The sequence below is a fragment of the Strix aluco genome, chromosome 2 (genome assembly GCF_031877795.1).
Source record: "Strix aluco isolate bStrAlu1 chromosome 2, bStrAlu1.hap1, whole genome shotgun sequence".
In the NCBI taxonomy this organism is placed as follows: Eukaryota; Metazoa; Chordata; class Aves; order Strigiformes; family Strigidae; genus Strix; species Strix aluco.
The window spans coordinates 64,900,566-64,920,804 of record NC_133932.1 but is presented as its reverse complement, the minus strand read 5'-3'; the positions used below and the strand labels follow the sequence as shown (position 1 = coordinate 64,920,804).

General features: G+C 39.1%; 1 protein-coding gene across 3 annotated transcripts in view; it reads left to right on the top strand.

Annotated features, from left to right (window-relative positions):
• CNGA3 (cyclic nucleotide gated channel subunit alpha 3) overlaps positions 1-20,239 on the top strand; it is a 36,060-nt gene that overhangs the window by 11,184 nt on the left and 4,637 nt on the right. Inside the window, exons 3-8 of one of the 3 annotated variants that reach the window (XM_074815030.1) lie at positions 5,585-5,701; positions 7,561-7,740; positions 9,339-9,392; positions 13,812-13,907; positions 16,018-16,125; positions 17,015-17,121. In XM_074815030.1, the coding sequence (XP_074671131.1) occupies positions 5,585-5,701; positions 7,561-7,740; positions 9,339-9,392; positions 13,812-13,907; positions 16,018-16,125; positions 17,015-17,121 (662 nt within the window). The remainder of the gene's footprint in view (positions 1-5,584; positions 5,702-7,560; positions 7,741-9,338; positions 9,393-13,811; positions 13,908-16,017; positions 16,126-17,014; positions 17,122-20,239) is intronic. The other 2 variants (XM_074815031.1, XM_074815032.1) reach the window with 2 other exon arrangements.

Genomic DNA, 20,239 nt, shown 5'->3' with positions numbered 1-20,239 from the left:
GAGGCATTTATTTAAAAGAAAGTTTGCTGTTATCAGCATTGATTACATGAGTTCATAGATGAGTAAAAAGATACAATCTTACTCTGTAAAAGAGATCTTGCATTAAAGGTTTTTGGATTGCTGAAGTGATTGCTAGTAGTAATACCACTCAAAGAATTGTGATACACATTTTTTTAGTTCAGATTTGGTTTAGAACATGTGTGTATCAAAAGATAGATTCCATCCAAAATTTTAGCCCTTCTTTGTCTTGTAGAAAAATTACAACTATAGACATTGGAAAAACCCCAGGTTTTCTAGAGTAGCAGCATTTCTCCTTTGCCTTTATCTTCTTCCAACTCCTGTTGGCTGTAGTTCAACAAAGCAATTCAGCACATTACTTAGTTCTCATTAAAATCAGTGGGTGTTAAATTTATGCTTAATGCTAAGGATGTGCTTAAGTGCTTTTCTGCTGTGAAATGAGGTATTATTGAGAAAAGGCATTCACTGCAACAGTCAACAGAAAGCTGCTAGTGATCTTTAAACTGTCATTCTCAATTATGCTGTAGTAGGTGATTCATGTGCCCATATTCTTACAGTGTAGTGTGCTATAAAGTTGGTCCATTTTGTTAAAACAAAAATCAACAAAATGATAACTAATTTAGAGTCTTCATTTTTAAAATCCAGCCGCTGTATAGAAACAGCTCAAATAGGGCAGGCAGCACATTAGCTTATAGATACAGGTTGGCCGTCTAAAAGTTGAAAGTAGGATTCAGCTGTGCCTTGTAGACATCTGGATTTCAGTATCTTTGTGTGAGTTGGTGTCTTAAGTTGCTGCTGTCATCAGTGGAGATGTAGTCAGTACTAATAGTCAGTGGCACCTAGGGAACTGTTCAGCTTACCCTGAAGTTGAAGTAGCATTTCAGGCTCATTTGTCTGTGTCAATTATGAGAGGCATTTAGTTGCCTAAAATAGGCATCTAAAGCTATTTGAGATACCATAGAGTATCTGAAGCATTTAGCTGGGGCTAGTGGATGTGAGGTGAGACCTGTGTGCACAGGAGAGGTCACATAAAGTATTTTGAGGTATTCCAAATAGTACTAGACTCCTGTATTGAGGCAACTGAATCAAGCCCTACAATGGCAATTGACTATGATGGGAATTTAGATACTCAGTTTATATTAGAATCCCTAATTTAGATCACTGCCAAATCCTGCCCTTGAAGTCTGGCTCATAGTCATTACTCAAAAAGGCTTCAGCAATTCCTGTTTAACTGATCAGAACTTTGAAACAATTACTACTAAATGAAAATTCTGGATTATTTGCATGCATTTTAAGTGCAGATGGGCTTCTAGGGTTTGCTTGAAAATCTTTCTGCAAATTTAGAGCCAAATTAAATCAAGGCAAGGGACAGGTAGAGAGCAGGTGCTCATGTAAATATCCTAACTTACTCCGCTAGATACCTCAAAAGCATGGGAGTGAGTTTGCCTTCAGAGAGCTGAAGAGGCATGGAGCAGAAACCTCAGTATCCGTGAGTTTTCTCTAAGATTCAGTGACAGTGCTACCCCTGTGGAAATAAAATATTTTTTAGCATAAGCTGAGAAGGGACAATAGTCTACTGATGTTTCTGCTTTGTAACCTGCTCTTCACTTCTTGGAACACCATGTTCTCATGTTGATTTCAGACCCTGTAATGCCTTTGGATAGTAAGGGCAGTGGTTACTGTTTCGCTACAGGTACCAAACAAGCTTATGGAGTCCAGATGGGAATGAGTCCATCTTTGTAAAAGTAAAGTAAAAACTATGCTACATGCATTGCAGGTGTTACATCAAAGGCCCCATCTATAACTGTCCCTCTGCATCAATATAAAGCCAGCTGACAAATGAGGCCTCTTGTATTATCTGAACAGGGTTGAGGAAAGTCAGGAATGAGTATATGAGTTTTATAATAGGGAGTTATAATAATGGAAGGAAGACTTCATTTTAGATTTACTTTTTGATTTGCATTTGTGTGAATTAAAGTGGAATATGTTTGTGATTGCTGTGTAATACCAGACAGGTGCTTTCATAAGAGTTACCTGGCAGAGTATCTTTGTGTATTGTTTTGTGACCCCGTTGCAGATATACATAAGCTGTATTTGTAGAAGTGAAATGCAAACACTTTAGTATGCTTTCCACGAAATTATTTTGATTTTCCTGAGTTGTTATATATATACACATATATCTATATATATAGATATAACACATGTTATATCTATAACTTTTTTGTAAGGTAAACCTGAATTTATTTACAAATTGTTATATTTAGTTATAACATAAATGTAGTTGTAGAAGTTCTTGATGCACATATAGGGTAATCAGAAAATTGTTTGTTAAAAACAGTCATTTTATGGTTTTCAATAATTTTTTTAAAATAAAAATTAACATATAGACTTCAGAATTTCACTAGTTGAGTCCATAATCTGCTCAGTTTGATTCTAGCAGTTGAGTCTGAGCATTTTGCCTTTTTTTTCCTACAGAATACAAATTCGTCAGTGAGTGTGTGTGACCACTTATTGGTAAGAATCTGACCAGAGAGTAAGTTAAATAGTTTGAAATTTTTAATTTGTTTTATGGAACTCTGGATCAGATTGGATGGTGTTCAGATCAGGTCACATTAAGCATGCTGTTTTCTTTCACCTAGATTAAAACATTTCTTCAATGTACTTCTGGCTCCAGACACCAAAAGCTATACCCTGGATTGAAAACATTGAATTTTAGAGGGTGCTACTAAGTGCTCTGTAGCTGCTGGTAGCAAGAGGACAGACAGTTGGTAAAACTCTCAATGTTACTGACGCACAAAATATGATGAGCCTGTGTAGGGACAGTGGAGCACAGCTTCCAGGCTGCTGAGGAGTACAGAGATGATGATCATGCACATGAAGCACTTAACACATGATGTACTTAGCAAGTATGTTCTGATAAGTGGGGCTAGTAGGACAGTATTGCTCTTGGTACCTGACCTAGCTTGTTTAGAGCTCACTCAGCTATCTCTGCACTATCCTGCATTGCCTTCCTAGTCATTTACTCAAAATAAAGCTGAGCTCTTCATTCTTAACCTTTTATTTATTGTCAGCAGATGCCCAAGCACAGCAATGTCAGTAATAAAGAAGACTGGGGCTAAAAAAGTTTACAAAAAAATGATAATTTACAGTGCATTCCTATAGCAATTTTCAACTCCTGCTTGGCTCTTGTTCTCACTGATAAACCAGCACAGTTATATCAAAATAGAACATCACATGGTGTTCATTGTATTTCGGTATTCTTATAGAGACTAATAAAATGGAAACAGATCTCCCTCTGAGACTTCAGAAAAAGTCTGATTGGCCTGATTTCCTGGGCCTGACCTCTGTGTAGGGTTTTTTAGACTGATAAAGAATGTGCTCTAATCTTTTTTCTTTTTTAAATTCTACTTGGAAGAATACCTAGAGTATTTTGGTCCATGCTTATTTTGTTTTCTGTATTATTATCCATTACTTTATTTTGTGACCCTTATATTTAATTACCTATATTTAGAGAAAATATAATAACTTAATGTACAGTCACTGAAAGCAGTTGAGTTACTGCAATTTAGGGAGATACTTACTCCTCATTATCTGAGCTGCTGATTGAACACAAACTTCTAATCCATCCAAATGTGAAAAAAAAAAAGTGCTGGCTTAAGCCTCCATGAAAGGCTATCTATTTCTGCAAAATAGATATTTTTTTTCACATCTGAATTGTGACACTTAAAATTATTTTCTAAGAACTCTCACTATCTTCTTTTAAAAATATATTTTCAGGACTCCAAAATAGTAGTAATTGGTAAATAAGAATAGAAGTAGCAATATTAGAATTTATTGCTGTCTAAGATCACACAAAATGTATATTTTTCTGTAAAAAGGAGTAAAAGGACTTAAAAACAGCCATAGCAGTGCAGTCTAAAAGACTGACTAGTCCAGTATCCTTTATCTGGAAGTTCTGTAGGCAGGTGCTCCAGGAAAAAGAAAAAGAAGCAGGCATACTGCAAGTGTCTGCAACATGCTTTCCTCTAATACTCTCCCAGCATCCAGCTCAGGAGACTTCTTGAGCTGCATGCGGACTCTGTGTATCTGGTGATCCGTAATGGATTTCTGTTCCATGAGTTTTTTCATTCTCCCCTCGAAGCCATGTTAACTTTGGCATCCACAACATTCTCAGCACCCACAACATAAACTAGGTTTTAAAAGTTTTTCAATACTGAGCAGTGTCTGTTGGTGTCTTTGTATTAGAAGAGAAGAAAACAGTTAACAAGTTGAGAATTCTGGTACTGTCCGGACCTATCTTTTTTAGCATGGTTCTTTGTGTAGAAATAATAAACTTTTAATTCTCTGTTTGTCAGTTTCTCAGCTGTGAGTACTCACAAAATTGAGCTGCTAATTATCCTTTTGTGGGCATTCAAAAATGCTGTTGCCAGTTCTTACAAAGATACTGCAAGTATCATTATAGTCAGCGTTTTCCTGGCAATACCGATTAACAGACTCACGTAAGAGTTCTTTGCCTTACAAAGGGGAAAAAAGTGATCCTTAATGGATGTGGTAAAGTCTTGTAAAAGTGAGTGCTGAAGAATTAAAAACACAGAGAAAACCCAAGGAGTCTTATAAAAAAATCCAGAGTGAGCCCTGGTAAAGTCCAGGTTCCAGTGAAGTCAGTTTCAGAACTCCATTGCTGAAGGCTAAGGCTAAAATTTCATCTATTTTTCTCAAATGCTAATTATTTCAGTGCTAATAAGTAGTCTTACAATTACAGGAACTCATTGGAGTTGGCAGACACTGCGCATAGCTTGACATTATAATCACTATCTGCAGTTGTGTGCAACTGGGCTGTTAGAGTGTTTTCCATGGGAATAGCTTGAGATGCCTCATCTCATGGCTGCCAGAGCAGCCCTGAAGATCTGTAGCCTATTTTGCTGTGCAATAGGTGAAGTTTCAGTTATGAAGCGAGCAGCATTAGGCCTGCAGTTGTGAAGCTGGCAGCAACAGTCAGGTAAGAACAGCAGTGGTGCTGTTCAGGATTAACTACTGTAAAATCATCATTTTCCCTTTCAGTCCAAGCAAGAGTGAAAGCATAAAAAGCTGTGTATTTGCTTTGAGTCATAAATAGGAGCTGCACTGGTAGGAATTCCAGACTGTTAAACCCAATGTCTGGGAGCAAAAACACTGAAAAAAGCAGTGGGCAGTCACTTTAAAGCCCCCTGGGGATCAACTCCATCTGGAAGGGAAGCTGCTGATGCCTTACAGAAGGTGTTAGAGTAGAAAACATGCTTCCCATAATTGTGTATCTGCACACCAGAGTAGTACTGACTAGTAAGGAATCAGTCTCTGAGCTTGCTGGAACAGATGATAGAGCCTCCACTGACTTCATTTCGTGTTGGATGGCTCCAGAAAAGTAGGAATATGGGCTTAGCTCTGTGTTTGTCAAATGTATGCCATATTACAAGGAAGAGGACAATTTGCTGCATCGTTTCTTGATGTAGTGGTGGAAAGAATCAGATGGAGCGATGTCTGCTGGAGGCTGTATGGAAGTCCTAAAAAAAAAAATTTGCTTTTGCAGAACCCATTCCCTGTGTGAGGATGCTTCTTCAGAACTGCAGAGAGTCATTTCTGTGGAGGGAAGACATGTATCTGAATCCCAGAGGAGTTCATTCACAGGCAGGGGAGCAATGGCAAGGTAACATGCTAACTAATACCATTTCCAGTATTACACTTAGCTTGTTGAAAGAGACTGATCACAATTTGGAGGCAAAGTAAGAAGAACCATCACTTCCAAAGAAAATGGATGGAGTCCAGCTGAAGAAAGGTCTATAAAAAGTAATAGAAGTTGCTTTTGAGCTTGATTCTGAACTCATTGCTTACTCATTGCTAATAAAAACCTTAGAGATGCTGAATGAGCTCACACAAATTAGTCTGAATACAAAAAAGTAAATTATTTTTACATGATCGTACCTGAAAATACATTGAGCGCTGAAGAAATGCATGAAGTGAGGCCAGACTGTAAAGTCAACGGAGAAGTGTTTGGTTCTGGCTGATAGCTGATGCAATGTTTGTTTCCTGTCAAATAAGACATAATGATTGTTCCCTTGTCAGTAGATGGCTCTGGCAAGGGAGGAGACAGGGGCTCTTGTGTTGGGAGTGCAAGAGTTTCTCTCAGTTTGTTTATAACGGATTGGGAGCTTTAGTCAGCAAAATTGAAGTCAACCGTTTGCTGAAGTCATTTACCTTACTGGGACTTGAGCATAAACCTGAAGTGAAGCTTCAAAAACTTATTGTGTCTGCTTTAAATATTTCCAGCTGAGACTACAGAGCTCTGTCTTCAGATACTGTTGTTACACACAATACGGACCCTACTCAGTTTAAACATAGTGTGTTTCAAAGAGCAAAGAAAAAATTATTTGCCTTTTTGTTCTTTTTATTTCAGAGTAAGAGAACCTGGGCAAGGCCTATGAGTAGGTGTAGTTAGGCCCTTGAGAACTGGAATCAAGAGGCAGATGTACTTTACCATAAGATTTAAATTGTTTGTATCAACCTCTTTTTGGATTCTGAGCATATGTAATACTAGCTGATGCAGAGAGAATGTAAAGAGCTTTTCCTTAGTAGCCCAAGGTCTCTGTAAGAAGTTAAGCATTGTTCAGGATTTCATTATGCTGTTTTCGAGGCCAAATTTGGAAACCTGAATTAACACCACTTTTGTCCAAACTAGACTGCTGATAGGAAATAATATAATATATTGTTTGGGTAATAAATATAATCACTTTTGTAGATTTCAGTCTCCATTATTTTCAGTTTTTCAGAAACATGTTTCCTTTTGAACTTTGACAGAAAACATTGTAAGGATCCATAATGTGAATTATTGGGTAGAGAAAAATATAGATAATGATACAGTGATAAATTAATCTTGTTATCATCGTGTTTTGCTTATCTCATTTCAGTGTTCTACTAGAAATTTAGGATGAGCAAATATTGTTTTCTGTGCAGTAGGCAGGTTTAAATGTGATAGACAATTAATATGTCTGCAGAGAGACCTTTTAAAATCATGGGGAAAGTGGCTGAATTTTCATCATTCCTTATTTCAAACTCCATCCTCCCTCACCAGCTATTCAGCTTTTGTTTCCACTGTGTGTACCAGCCCTTAAGCATGTGATCCTGTGAGTATTTTATACCTCCTACAACTGTCAGTCCAGGATTTCCCCATTATCACATAATGTCAGAAGTTTGTCACAAGTCAGCTGCCCCATCCCAACCACTTGGCTTGCCCCCACTTGACAAGAATATTCTTCCATTGCTCCTGCAGTGCTCATACAGTGCACTAGGAACTGATGTGTGAGATAGATACTTTCCTGATCCACTGCAAAAGGTGATGTATGAAATTTTGGGAAGTGACTGGTTTCACACAGTTATTCCATCAAGTTTAATTTTGTGGCAGATGGAGAAGTGGAGAAAAGTCCTCCTGGGCTACTCTTTGTGGGGATGATTTAAGCCATCTGATGTTCTTGTCTGGTTCAGTCAGTGTTGTATGTCTGTTCCATGCAGGCTATCACGATTTGTTGTATCTGTGAGGTCATGGGCCACAAAACATTTGCACCATGAAGACCAAAGACCTGATTCTTTCCTAGAACGTATCCGAGGGCCAGAGCTTGTAGAGGTGTCCAGTAGGCAAAGTAACATCCGCTCCCTTCTGGGTATCCATGAGTGGCCTGGGGGAGTAAACAGGTAAGAAGATGTCTTTATACTTTAAATTCAGACAGCTGAGGTTGAGGTATTTTCTTGGTGATTAGGATGTAAGTTTTATTTTAAGAAGAGGATAAGGAGCTTAGCATGGGAGATGAACAGACTATCAATGCTGCCCAGGAATCTTCACATAACAGAAGTATTACTGCTTCAGCAGACTTTCTATTTCCCCCTCAAACACACTGTGGCAATGATCTTGAAGTAAAGGATTTTGATCATGCTGCTTCAGGCAGAATGGTTTCTCAGAACTGGAGTTTTGTCATATGGTACCTGTGCAACTTGATGTTGCTAAACTTCTCCCTACTGAGAATGAATGCAATTTCTGTTTCAAGAATCTAGGATGTTGCTAGTTGTGGCTTTCCAGGACATTAATGTTATGCACATTATCTGGGAGTGTTAGGAAACTCCAAACAAGCAGTTGTGCAAAATGTGTCATTGCTTTGTTACACCTATTCAGGAGTTCAGAAGGCTTCTGTTGCAGAAATGAGAAAATCTTTTGGCTGCTGACTTAATTTACTAACACATACTCAGTCTTTGGTATAGAAGGCAGGTTCAGTCTTATCTTAAAATTTTTCCAATAAAACAACAGAGGCTTGCAAGAGAAACCCTTATGTGTTTACAGTCTTTCGACTTGATGAATTAATTTCTAAATATATGATACAGTATTTTAAATTTAACTCCAGCTAAAAGAGGAAAAAAATGAACTGCCAAAACAAATGTTGACTTTCTGTTTGGCATTATGCTTTGAATCATAGACTCCCATTTTTTTTGCATAATTAAAGATTGGTAAGTAAGAAAGTAATAAGTCGATTTGTTTCGAAATCTCAGCTAGTAATTCAGATCAAAGCAAGAACCTTTGAAGGGCTGTGAATGATACAGGTTACCCTGATTTGTTGTGGTCCAGCACAGCCTTATTATCTTCACTTGATCTATTCCTTAGAAATTAATCTCAAAAGAACATTTTGTTGAATTAGCCAGGCTGTTGTCTGATTTTTCAGACATCTAAATCTGTAGCAGCTGTAGATTTGAAGTAATTAGAGAGGACAACCTTGATCCTTGGCCAACAAACCTCTATATAAGGCTATTAGAAGTGAATTTGGGAATATCCATCCTTGCCTTCTCAGTTTTACACTGTTGCCCCATGACAGTAACTCCCAGTTGTTCTATCATGAAGGCTTAATTCTGCCACCATGGTAGGTATGCTTGTTAGTTATCCACAAGCCTTGACACTGCATCTGTGAAGAAGACTTAAAAGGGTTGAAGAAAGTTTAAAATAGTAGCCAAATGAGTACAGGGCTAAAAATAGTGAGATGCATGTTGCCATGCACTAATACGCCTGAGAACAAGCTTCAGACATCAGATGTGATCACAAATGTGTGTGCCAAGCACACGGTAAAAAGAAACTGGTGCCTTGAAATAGTTATATGAAGGGGCTTATCACTGCAGTCAAAGTTGACCTTCCTAATCTTATCAGTGCATATGTGAGAAGCCAGTAAGTTAGTCCATAATGTCGGTAAACACATATATGAAATACCAACAGTCTTTACACTCTTTAATGTGTTTTATTTAACTTGCTGCAGTCACTGGCCCCTGGCCAGGTTTAACGTCAACTATAGCAACAACACCAATGAAGAGTAAGTACTGATAACTTCCGAACACCTTTCTTCTACTAGCTCCTCTCTTTTTCCCTTTCCAGCCTTGTAACATTTATAGTATAAACTCCTTATCTCTTTCTAAGCCTTTCCTAAGAATATAGTTTAATTATAACGAAAGATCTAGTTTTCTTAGAATGAAAATCATCCTTCATGCTCCCTGTGAACTTCTTTTTGTCTGAATTTACCCTTACCTCTCAAGTAGTGAAGTTGATTGAGCATTTAGTCCCTACCTCCTCTAGTTCAGCTGGCTGATTTTACTGCATTGATTCATTAATTCTTCAGTTTTTAAATGATATTCATGTATTAATTTTCTAATAGTGATTTTCCTGTTTTAACACACTAGTCCCTGTTTGCAAATCAAGTGCCCCAAAAATTTCAGGTTGTCAAATGAGAAGTGGATACTGATCAGGGTACCAAGAAAACACTTATGTTTGCAGTCTAAATGAAAACTAACCATCTTTTTAAAATGTATATTTCAGTTCAGCAGATATTGTTGGTGTAGATGTAGAGAGAGTGACAGGCAACATAATAAGGCTTGCATTGCAACAGAAGCTCTGACAGAAGCTGTCCTTTGGAGTCTAGTTTATATATTTGACAAGATGTTTCACAGTGTTACACCAAAGAGAAATCTCTTGAAAAGATGAAGAGCTCCTGTAATTTAAAACACCCAACACCAGTGTTTATTGCACGTCTTAGATGACAGGTGAGGATGTATCTGCTCTGTAGCATCCAGCAGATCTGTTCTCATGCATGATGATAGTTAATTTTTTTCATTGTTTTCCAGATGAAAACAAAAATTGAAAATAATCATGGCAGTTTCTGATTATGTCAGAAATACTTTCAGGAAACTCTTGATTTTTCTCCAGATAGCTCCACAATGGGCTAGCTCAAACTGTACATTTTAAATGATGCTGCAAAACCTTTGCTCACATACCTGAACAAGAGGTCTTCCTGCTTCTGAAGCAACTTTTTGGTTTGTTTTGCATAATTTTTATTAAAAAGGAAAATCAGTGTGTGGTGAACAGTGACAGAAATGTGCAGAATTTTATTTAGACTGATATAAAAGATGTGCTACAAGCCTGGAGCCTAGCTTGCTAGTCAGGGCCCAAAGGACGGATTAGGGTGGAAATACTGCCTTCTTACTCTGTTTCTGACAATGACTCACATACCTTGGGCAAAACTTTCGTCCTTCCAGTATTTCATAATTTTTAAATGAAGACAACACCTGTCTACCTACCTGACAGTCTGAAACATGCTTGATTTGCAAAGTACTTGACAGATGAGAAATGCAAATATTTGATTCATTCAGAGACTATGACAGTGTTTCTATAGGGGCTGATGAAGCCATCCATGTTTTCTAAGTCTGAAGATGCATACTCCTTTTAATGTGCTGGAAATGCAGAATGGATGCCACTGTACTGCTGTGAAAGAGGACAGGCAGAAACAACTGTTTCATTAGTTACCCAGTAGCACTGATAAAGAAAAAAAAGATGCAGGTCTTTCTGAAGCTTTGGGTTTTTCATTATGTTAAAGACCTAAGAGTGCCTGCCCTTGGGGAACTACAGGTGATGCTTTTAAGTCTTTGATTACGGCCAACCATTTCCTCTGAGTAACTTCCACTGCCAGACTACAAGTAGGCAGGAGTATGGTAAGTTGGGAGTTAGCATGATACAGAGATGAACAGAGGCCACAGAAATGGAAGAATCTTAGTTGTGAAAGATACCTATGGTTGATAGATGAGTTTGTAGGAGATCTCAGGCCAGAGAAAAAGAAGTATTGGCATTAGATGCTGCGTGAAATAATGTTTTCTCTCTTTTTTAAAACAAAACATAGGAGGAAGTTGGAATTGTCAAAATACTCCCTCCAAAGTTCACTACTGCTTAGACTTTTTGATTGATTCTCTGTTTCAACCTACTTTTCCCTGCATAACAACATCCACAAATGTACAGTGGCCCTACCCTTTGAAAATTATGTTTACTTGTTGTTCTTCCTTTCTGGTAAGGATGTCATTTGAAGTATTGAGGAGCTGTGTTAATGCTAGCAACAGCAGCTGTGAATTGGCCTTTAGATCAGGCATGATGCATAGTAATGTGCAGTGAATCGTGATATGTTTTTAAAATAAGAAGGGGTTTTGGGGCAGATTTGAAAAAGAAGCCATAAAAGTCCAGGGCGGTCAATGACAAAGAAATAAATACTTGAGTGGCAGTTCCCAGTGACGTGTAGAAATCCATCCTGGTAAATGAAAAACTGTTTCTTTGAGTTGAGAAGCATGTATAGATAGAAGATCAGTCAACCCAAAGATTCTTTTCTCCTCCAGTTATGCTCCCTTGCAGTGTATTATGTAAAAGTTTCAGTGGTGTTGGCCAGCTTGGTAGGTATTTCTCCGGACGTGGAGTAATAGTGTAGGATCTCAACATTTTTTAGCAAATGAGTCTGGGCTTTTCCAAATTACACTGTGGTGTTGCATCACTGTGGAAATGTCTAAGGGTAAGAATTAAAACAGGTGCTCATTGCTGATAGGTGAAAGCTACTACTAGACCTGTTATATTTATCTTAAAATTGGTGACTGTTGTTTTCTCCCTTGGTGTGCTTCTTTCTCCCTGTAACAAGCACAGTCAAGCACTGGACTGCCATTCACAGCGTAGACTATTTCTGATCCGAGTAGTACAAGCAGGTATACATGCAAAGTACAAGTGAGCTCACTAAACTTTTTACCTGTTGGTTCAAATCCTGTAAGCAGCACTTTTTCAACTGTTATTACATATTCTGTCTTCACTGTGGGATGTTGCTGTCGTTGAACTAATTTGTCCTTTATTGACACCAGTGCAAGGGGAGAATCAGCCCCAGTCTTGACAGTTCAGAGGAGAACATGTAGCTCCCATGGGAGCAGGAGTCCATGGCTTTCATCCAAAACAGACCTTATGTGCGGAGAGTTACGTGTGCATTATCCACATACGCTCTAGTGTCAGGAACATTTAGGCTTTTCTGTCTAACCTATTGGGACACTTTCTGCTTCAAGGAATAAAGAAATTTCAAATACAAACCAGAGGTGTCTCAGATGATGGATTTTCTGTTTGTGCAAATGAGTGCCGTTCTTCAGTTTACATGATTCTTGACCAAGGCATTTAGCAAATTTAGCTCTAAGATTAACAGAATCTTAGAAAAGACGTTAACTTTCTGCAATTTTGAAGAGGATGCGTGGGCCTATCTGTATAAATTAACATGTCTCAATACTCTTCTGTTCAGACAGACCTAGGAATGGGGGAAGTCAGATCCATCTTTATGTATAAGCTAAAGGCTGTACATACTTGAACAGTATGAAAATCCTTATCTGAAATTAAATCCTGCAGCTTGGGTCTGTGCTGGATACTATGGAATGGTAGGATATAATTATGTTAAAAGGTCCATATTTTACTTTATTGCATGAAAAGCAATTAATAAACATGGGGACAATCATGATTCCATTAAGTCTAGGAAAAATTCCCATTGATTTCAGCAAGGATGGAACTTAATGCTTGACCCTCAGCCTTTGACTACAGTGGCAATTGAATACAGGCAGAGCAAATTTGGCATGGCTCCTCTGACCAACCATAAACACCTACATCTGAACTAGGCAACCCATTCTTTCTTTACACTTGATGGAAAGGGAAAAAATGCTTTTAGGGCACAGGTCACCTTGTGGATGTGGGCTATGAGATATGGACTATCTCGTAGATACAGCAGATCTCCTCTGCAGACATCTAAAATTGGTTGGCTTGATCATTTTGACTATAAAGCATTTATAAAATTACTGCTATGTAGTTAAATGAGACACACCTCTTTTCTCTACATTTGCTGCTTTTCTTCACACATTGACTGGGATTCTTCTTCAAGGCAATTGTTGAAGCCAGAGGTAATTAATTAATTACAGCTATGTTGGTTTTAAAGAACTGTGAGAGGAAATTCAGCCTCATTTCATTTAATTACGATTAAAGCTTCAGACAGTCACTGTGAGGTTTTGGATATGCAAAGAATGTTGACAGTCTGTTAAACCATTTCAAATTCTGTTATCATTTGGCAGATTTCTTTTTAAATACCTGAGTTCTAAAGAATGAAACGCACTGGAAGCATTTAATTAAAATCAGCCTGGTGCGCTCATGTCTGGAAAAGTCAACAAAGCATGGGTGACTAATGCACAGAATCAGCCAGCGGGTTACCTGATGGAGTGGTGTGGTGGTGTGAGCTTGAGAGGCCTCAGCCTCTAAACCATTTTTACCAGTTGGATGAATGGTTCCACTGAGAAACCCTGTCCTACTCTTATCTGGAGTCTGGTCTAGTTTCCTGTACCTCAACATCCACCCTTTCCTTTAACTGCTAGAATATCAGTAATATTGCTAAGCTTTACCTTATGTTGTACAGCAAAAAGGAAGAAAAGAAAGAGGCTAAAGAGGAGAAAAAAGAGGAAAAGAAAGAGGAAAAGAAAGAGGACAAAAAAGATAATAATAAAAAAGAAGAGTAAGTATAAAGAAAGAATGTGTGCTTGTAACACACCTCCTACCCTACAAAGCACGGTATGGCCTTTCATCATAACACTTCCACGACAATTATTGTGCTGTAGACTGTGGAATGTTAGTTAGCCTGTCAAATCTTTAATGTTTTTCCCTTTGAAAGGTGCAACTGCTCAACAAACTTGTTGCATCTTTAAGACCTGTGTTTACACCTGTCACAAACAGCTTCCTAGGTCGGTAAAAGGGAATTCAGCTACCTCTGGTCACTTTGATTTGCTGTTGAAGATCACTTTTTTACTATGAGGGATTTTAGGATAGCAGCCTGCTTTGCAGGTCTGCACAGTCTTTTCATTGTTCTGCAATGTCCATAATGATTCAGAGCAGCTGAACCAAAAGTCTGGTTTGGCTGAAAATCTTACATGTAGAAAATTACAGATTTACTAGTAAGTTTAGTTATTACACTGAAAAGCATATTTAATGACTTAGTATGGTGAAGTTCATTACTAGTGATCACTCAAGTTTGCTTCTGCTGAGTAGGAGATGCTATATTTCTGCAACAAAATGAGATCTTTTGAATGCCTTTGACAGACATGGATCCTGCTCTTGTTTTGTTCCCCCAAAGCTGACCCAAACATAGTACAATTTAGTATTATTAGTCATTAAAAACAACAATGATGGCAGATAAAAAGAGAATGCATTTGAGTGGACTTCACAGTTAAGGAGTATGTTAGAGTAATATATTGCAAGTTTATATGTATGTATGTGGTGGCACGTGCTGTGTAGGCATGGGGACATAGTTAGGAATTGCTTCCAAATGGAGTTTGTTTCATATCAAGATCTTGACTTTCTTAATCAAAGCTTTGTTTGATTAGAAAGCCTTTGTTCTAAGGATTCTCTTTTGGCATCAATTACTATGTAGTGAGAGCCTGAGCTTTGCAGTAGCCAAAAGCATTTTAAAACATTTCAGCAAAGAAAATAAATGTTTTAATGTCAAGAAGGTAGTGTACTTTGTCATATGAATGTCTAGTTTTGAGGTGGTGACCAGTTTTTTAGAAGAAATGGCTCAAAGCATGTTATGAAGATGGCAAAGTAAATGCTTTTTAGATTAAAGCTGTTTCCTTTACTAACATTATCATCTGGACATTCAGCTGACAGCAGAGATAATGCCAGAAATACACACAAATATGAAATAAATTATCATTATATTTTAATATATTTACATTCTTGGAGATTTGGAAAAGTCACACAAATACACATGCAAGCATTGCCCAGTCATGTGTTCCCCACACTGTTACACAGTTCACAGATCACACTATCACATGTTCCTGTTGGAATAACTTCTGCAGCTGTGGACCTCACAATCCACTAATGCATATTTCCTCTGATTACATACAACATGCCTAATTGCTGTCTATTCCATATCAACCTCTCTTGCTCTGGGGAAGGGCACTTCTGAGCATTGTGCCATTAGCCGTGCTGTTCTTTAAATCTTCTTTAAATTCCAGGCCTGTACACTTCATTCAGCATCTCTTCATTGTGAGGTCTAGAGAGCCAGGACCGTGAGTGTGTGAAGTTGGCTTTTACGTAATAACACGTTTCAATTCTAGTCACACACTATATGTGTATGTACACACAGAGTCTTACTTGTATAAACATGTATTTGAATACATATGTGTTTTACTTGTTTAAATGCATGCTTATACAATCACTTCCATAATAGGGTTTGCCAAAACCATCAAAATTAATCTGCAAAGGAAGGCTCTTTCTCTAGCAATGGACCATAGCCTTATAGTTGGAATGGTAGTAAGAAACACTGAACGTTTTACTTTTTTTCAGTGGGAGTCATATGCAGAAAGGCCGTGGTTTTCAGCCTGGGCAATGCAAATGTCTGTGTTTTTCTTTCTTACTGTTTCCAAAGTTGGATCACGCAAATAAATATAGCACGTCAGATGGGATGAAGCTAATATTTGGTATCTCATCTGGAGCTGCCTGCATGGATACTTCCTCTTCTTAGGCAGCTCTGAGTTCATCATGAGGTGAGCAGCCTCCAGAAGAGGGAGATCCAGCAGGTCACTTCATTACATTTCCAGTGTAAATCTGGACTTTTCACTTTCCAGGAAGAAAAAAGAGATCTTTGTGATAGATCCTTCAAGCAATATTTACTACAACTGGCTGACCATAATTGCAGCACCCGTGTTCTATAACTGGTGTATGATAGTGTGCAGGTATGGATTTCAGTTAATAAAAATTTGACATTTCAAATTTAGTGTCTTACCATGTTTCCTATGTAAATCATCCTCTTACCTCCCTGCAGTATTTTTTGGGTGGCTTACCTAGAAGATTTACAGTTCATATGCCCTTAGGGCTATACGGTATACATACCACTGGGAATAGATGGCCAATGTTTCTTTTTATCTTTTTGTCTAAAAACCATTTGTTGCAACTTGCAGTGAGCATCCTTAAGAGCGCTGTGTGTGTGTGTGTGTGTGCGCGGCCTTTGTGTGCCACCTGCTGGCTAGCTGCAGAGGTGTGCCTTGGCCACTGCAGGCTCAGTAGCCGCTGCGAGGGAGAGGTCTTTCAGTCACCCAGTGCAGAACAGAAGGGAGGGGTGTGGGCAGCGTTGGGTCATCTTAAATTAATGTCATGCATCTGTAGGTGCTTGAAGGACAGGACGATTTTACTCGAGTATTTATTTTCCCTTGTAAAATGTGAAAATCATTTGTGTCCAAGTAACGGAGTGCTCTGAAAATGGTTCACTTAGGCTGTGTGAGATGCAGGGGGAGATGAGGATGGCTTGCCACTCAGAAACAAATCTTGTACTTGGCAATTATCTTAATGGAGATGTATATCCCATGAAATCTGACTCATGGTTAATTGTAGTGCCCTTGTGTGGTATATAAGTTTGATTCTTGGCCTGAACACCTTTGAATTCTGAAAGATCCTAGTATCTTTTTAGACATAGCTCTAGTGTGCAGATGCCTAGGCATGGAGATACACTGCCTGTAATTCTTCAGTGCCAGTAATGTGCACTAATACGCTGCTAGGACTCACACTGCAAGTAGTCTCCTTATTCAGTTGGTGTAATTTATTTTTTTTTTTTGTATCTTTGTTTAGAGCCTGTTTTGATGAGCTACAAATTGACCATATTAAATTATGGCTGTTCTTGGATTATGGCTGTGATATCATCTATGTTCTTGACATGTTTGTCAGATTCAGGACAGGTGAGTCATTCTGGGGTTTTACAGGGTTTTCAGATACAGCAAGGATATAAAGGCTGGAAACAGAAATTCCCCTGTGGGGTGTGACCAGTGTAGTATTTTGTCTCCAGCAGAATCCCGCAGTGGAGGCTTTGGGAATATGAAGTGTCTGACAATCTGGATTGTTTTAAGGCTGGACCTCCTAACACCTGCTCTTCACTTGTCTCTAAATTCAGTTCTGTCAGTGCTTAATAGGCCTGCCAAACCCTGACTGAATAGCCACTGTAACAGGCAGCGTGGGGGAGGGAGAATAAGACACTTTGCATGTCATGATCACTCTGTGCATGATATATTGCTTGTGTTCATTAGAGTGGGCAAGAAACCAACTGTACCCCACCAGTGCTGCTTTCTTAGCCAAGCTGTGCAGCATCCTGCTCAGAAGTGGTTACTGAGTTGGTCAAGTGCAAGGAGACCCGGCACCCATCTCGGCCTCCAGTCTGCAGCCCTCTGCCTGCAACCAGTCGGTCCTGCTGCCCCTCTGCCACCGGCCAGGTTTCCTGCAGGTTTTCTCTGCGAGGGTCTTGGCTGGGTCTCCCACTGCCTGGTGGTGGTGTAGCATTAACCCGGGAGGGTGGTAGTGTGGGATTAACCCAGGCACCTTTGCTTAGGTCCTGCCTTCCTGAGGGAAGTGTGAACCTAAAGGATCTGTGAGGACTGTGCCATGTCACATGTGAAGTGGTTCTCTTCAGTTTCCTGTCCCTGTTTTTGTAGTCCAGACAGGCTGAGAAGATCTCATACTTGAGCATGCCCAGCTGATACAGATTCTAGCCTTTAAGCGATATCTGTTTTAAACTAAACAAGGCCTCAGCAATGACATACCATTAAATTGCTAGAATAGTCCTTGATGAATTTAGGTGCGTGCACTTTGGTCTATGTGAGCAAGTACTCCCTCAGGCAGTGTCTGGGCACAGCTGGAAGGTTGGATGGTGTTCATGATGTCATTCTTAGAGGGGGCCGGGAGAACTTATACGTGAATAGAAGCTGCCATGGTAGCTGGTCTCAGGGCCAGAAAACATTTCTTGGCTTGTTCTATTTACTGGTATGGATGCAGCCCCAAAATGTGCCTTGAAAGGGTCCAAAACCACACTGATCATTAGAAAAATGAGAGTCCTTTTAAGTCTTTGATTTTTACTTTTTTTTTTTTTAAAAAATCATGCTGACGGCTTGACATTAATCATGACTTGTGACAACTTGTAAACATAATTACAAGAGAGGCTAAAAATGCTGTCACATCGGGAAGTACACAACTCATGGCAAGTCAAATTTTAGACTTAGCAAGTACCTTGTTCAACAGGAAAGTCTATTTCACATAGCAGCCTAAATCACAAGACTTCTGTATCTGGGGTGGGGCAGGGGGGCTTCATCTTCTTTGTGTCGTTAAAATGTTAACTGTGCCAACTAAATTTCTCTCCTGCAGTTATAGCTGTTATTGTAATGGGAAAGAACTGAGCAGAAATTGGGCATGTCCAGGCAGTGCAAGTTATAAAATTTCCATGGGCTGTCCTGATAATGATTGCATGGCCTCTAAAGCATGGTTAGGAGGTTGGCTTTGCAGCCCTGGATTAGAACTGCACAATTGACACAGAGATCTCCTGAATGCTTCAGTGCAGGTGTCTGCTGCAGTTTCAGGCATCCGATAAGGAAATCACTTCTTTTAGGTGCTAAAATCTTTGTCAACTTTCTTAGCAACCCCTCCTGACTCTGCCTGTGCCTGCTGCCTTTTCCTGTAAGTCTGCACGGTCCAACAGCCCTGGGCACAGAGGCCCTGGAAGCCTTTGGGGAAGAGTGTGACTCCCTGCTGTCTAAGGGCAGGAACTGGCTTTAAATTGGATCTAGGTAGCCCCGCAACTACTGTGATCCACATTAGCTTCTCTGTGGTGCATTCCTGTCTAGCTGCAGGGCCAGTTTCTGTATTTCACCGATTTGGTGACTGTGCACTGTGAAACAAAAAAGATTCATGTCTCTCAGCAGCTGGTTGTGTTTAGTATATCCCACGTTTTGATGCTTTCAAAAGGTTTTACTATAGGACTTCAGTTCTGTGAGGGGACAAAAAAGAGCTGAGTGGCTTTTACCTCCCTTCAGGAGGAAGGTCTTTTCAAAGTTATTTTAAATAATTGTGAGTCCGAAATTCACCTGCCTGACCAACTTTTCTGTTCCATTGCATAACTCTGTTAATAAGGGCATATTTGATCAGCTTTTTCAGCAGTTTTCTGAGAGGTAACAATTCATGGCACTGGAACTACTTCCATTTGTAGTCACCATCAGTTTGCCAAAACCCAAAGACAGATACACACATATACATGAGGCAACTGTACAGATATGTGCACTTTCTAGAAATACAGCCGTGCTGTGTAGGGCACAAAGCATTGCAGCTTGGTCTTCCTCAGCAGATGCTTCCCTGAGAAAGCTGCTGCTTGTAGATTGCTAAAGGCTTAGCAAAATATGATAATCCCTGATACACAGGGAATGTTTTGCTTTTCTCTTGGTTGACTTTTCTTCCTAACTAGCCTAGTGGGCTCCACTTGCAATTGCAGCAAGTATTTTGCAGTGCGTAGGCTGTTCCCTGTGGAACCTTTTCAATGCCTTGAGCTTTCAGAGGTACAAAACAGCACTGCAGCTGTAGTGCTCAGGCCGCCTTTCCATGAGAACTCTTACACAGATACAGCGTGCTTTAAGGTCTCTTACTGCAGTTTATGTCTTCTCATAATTTTAAAAAATCTAATACTTTCCAAAGTCCTTTGAATGAAGAAATACCAGTGTACAAAATTCTGCTTAGTTGCTCTCTCACTACAAACACAAAAAAAGTGCAAACCAGTTTTCCAAAACGAAAAGGAAAATCCTGTCAGCTTTAACATGGCACACAAGAGGAAAAACATGGCTCGGGAAGGGGGCGGAAACTGGATTTCTTTATCTCAAGGGTATCTATATTGTTAAGAAAAAGTTTCCAACAATCCATTATACCTACTTATTCTTGGTATTTATTTAAAAATACTCCACTTCCAATTTTATACACAATTGCTTAACACTTGCTTAACTTCAGTTATGACTCATGCCAATGATTCATGAAAAATGAGACATTTGA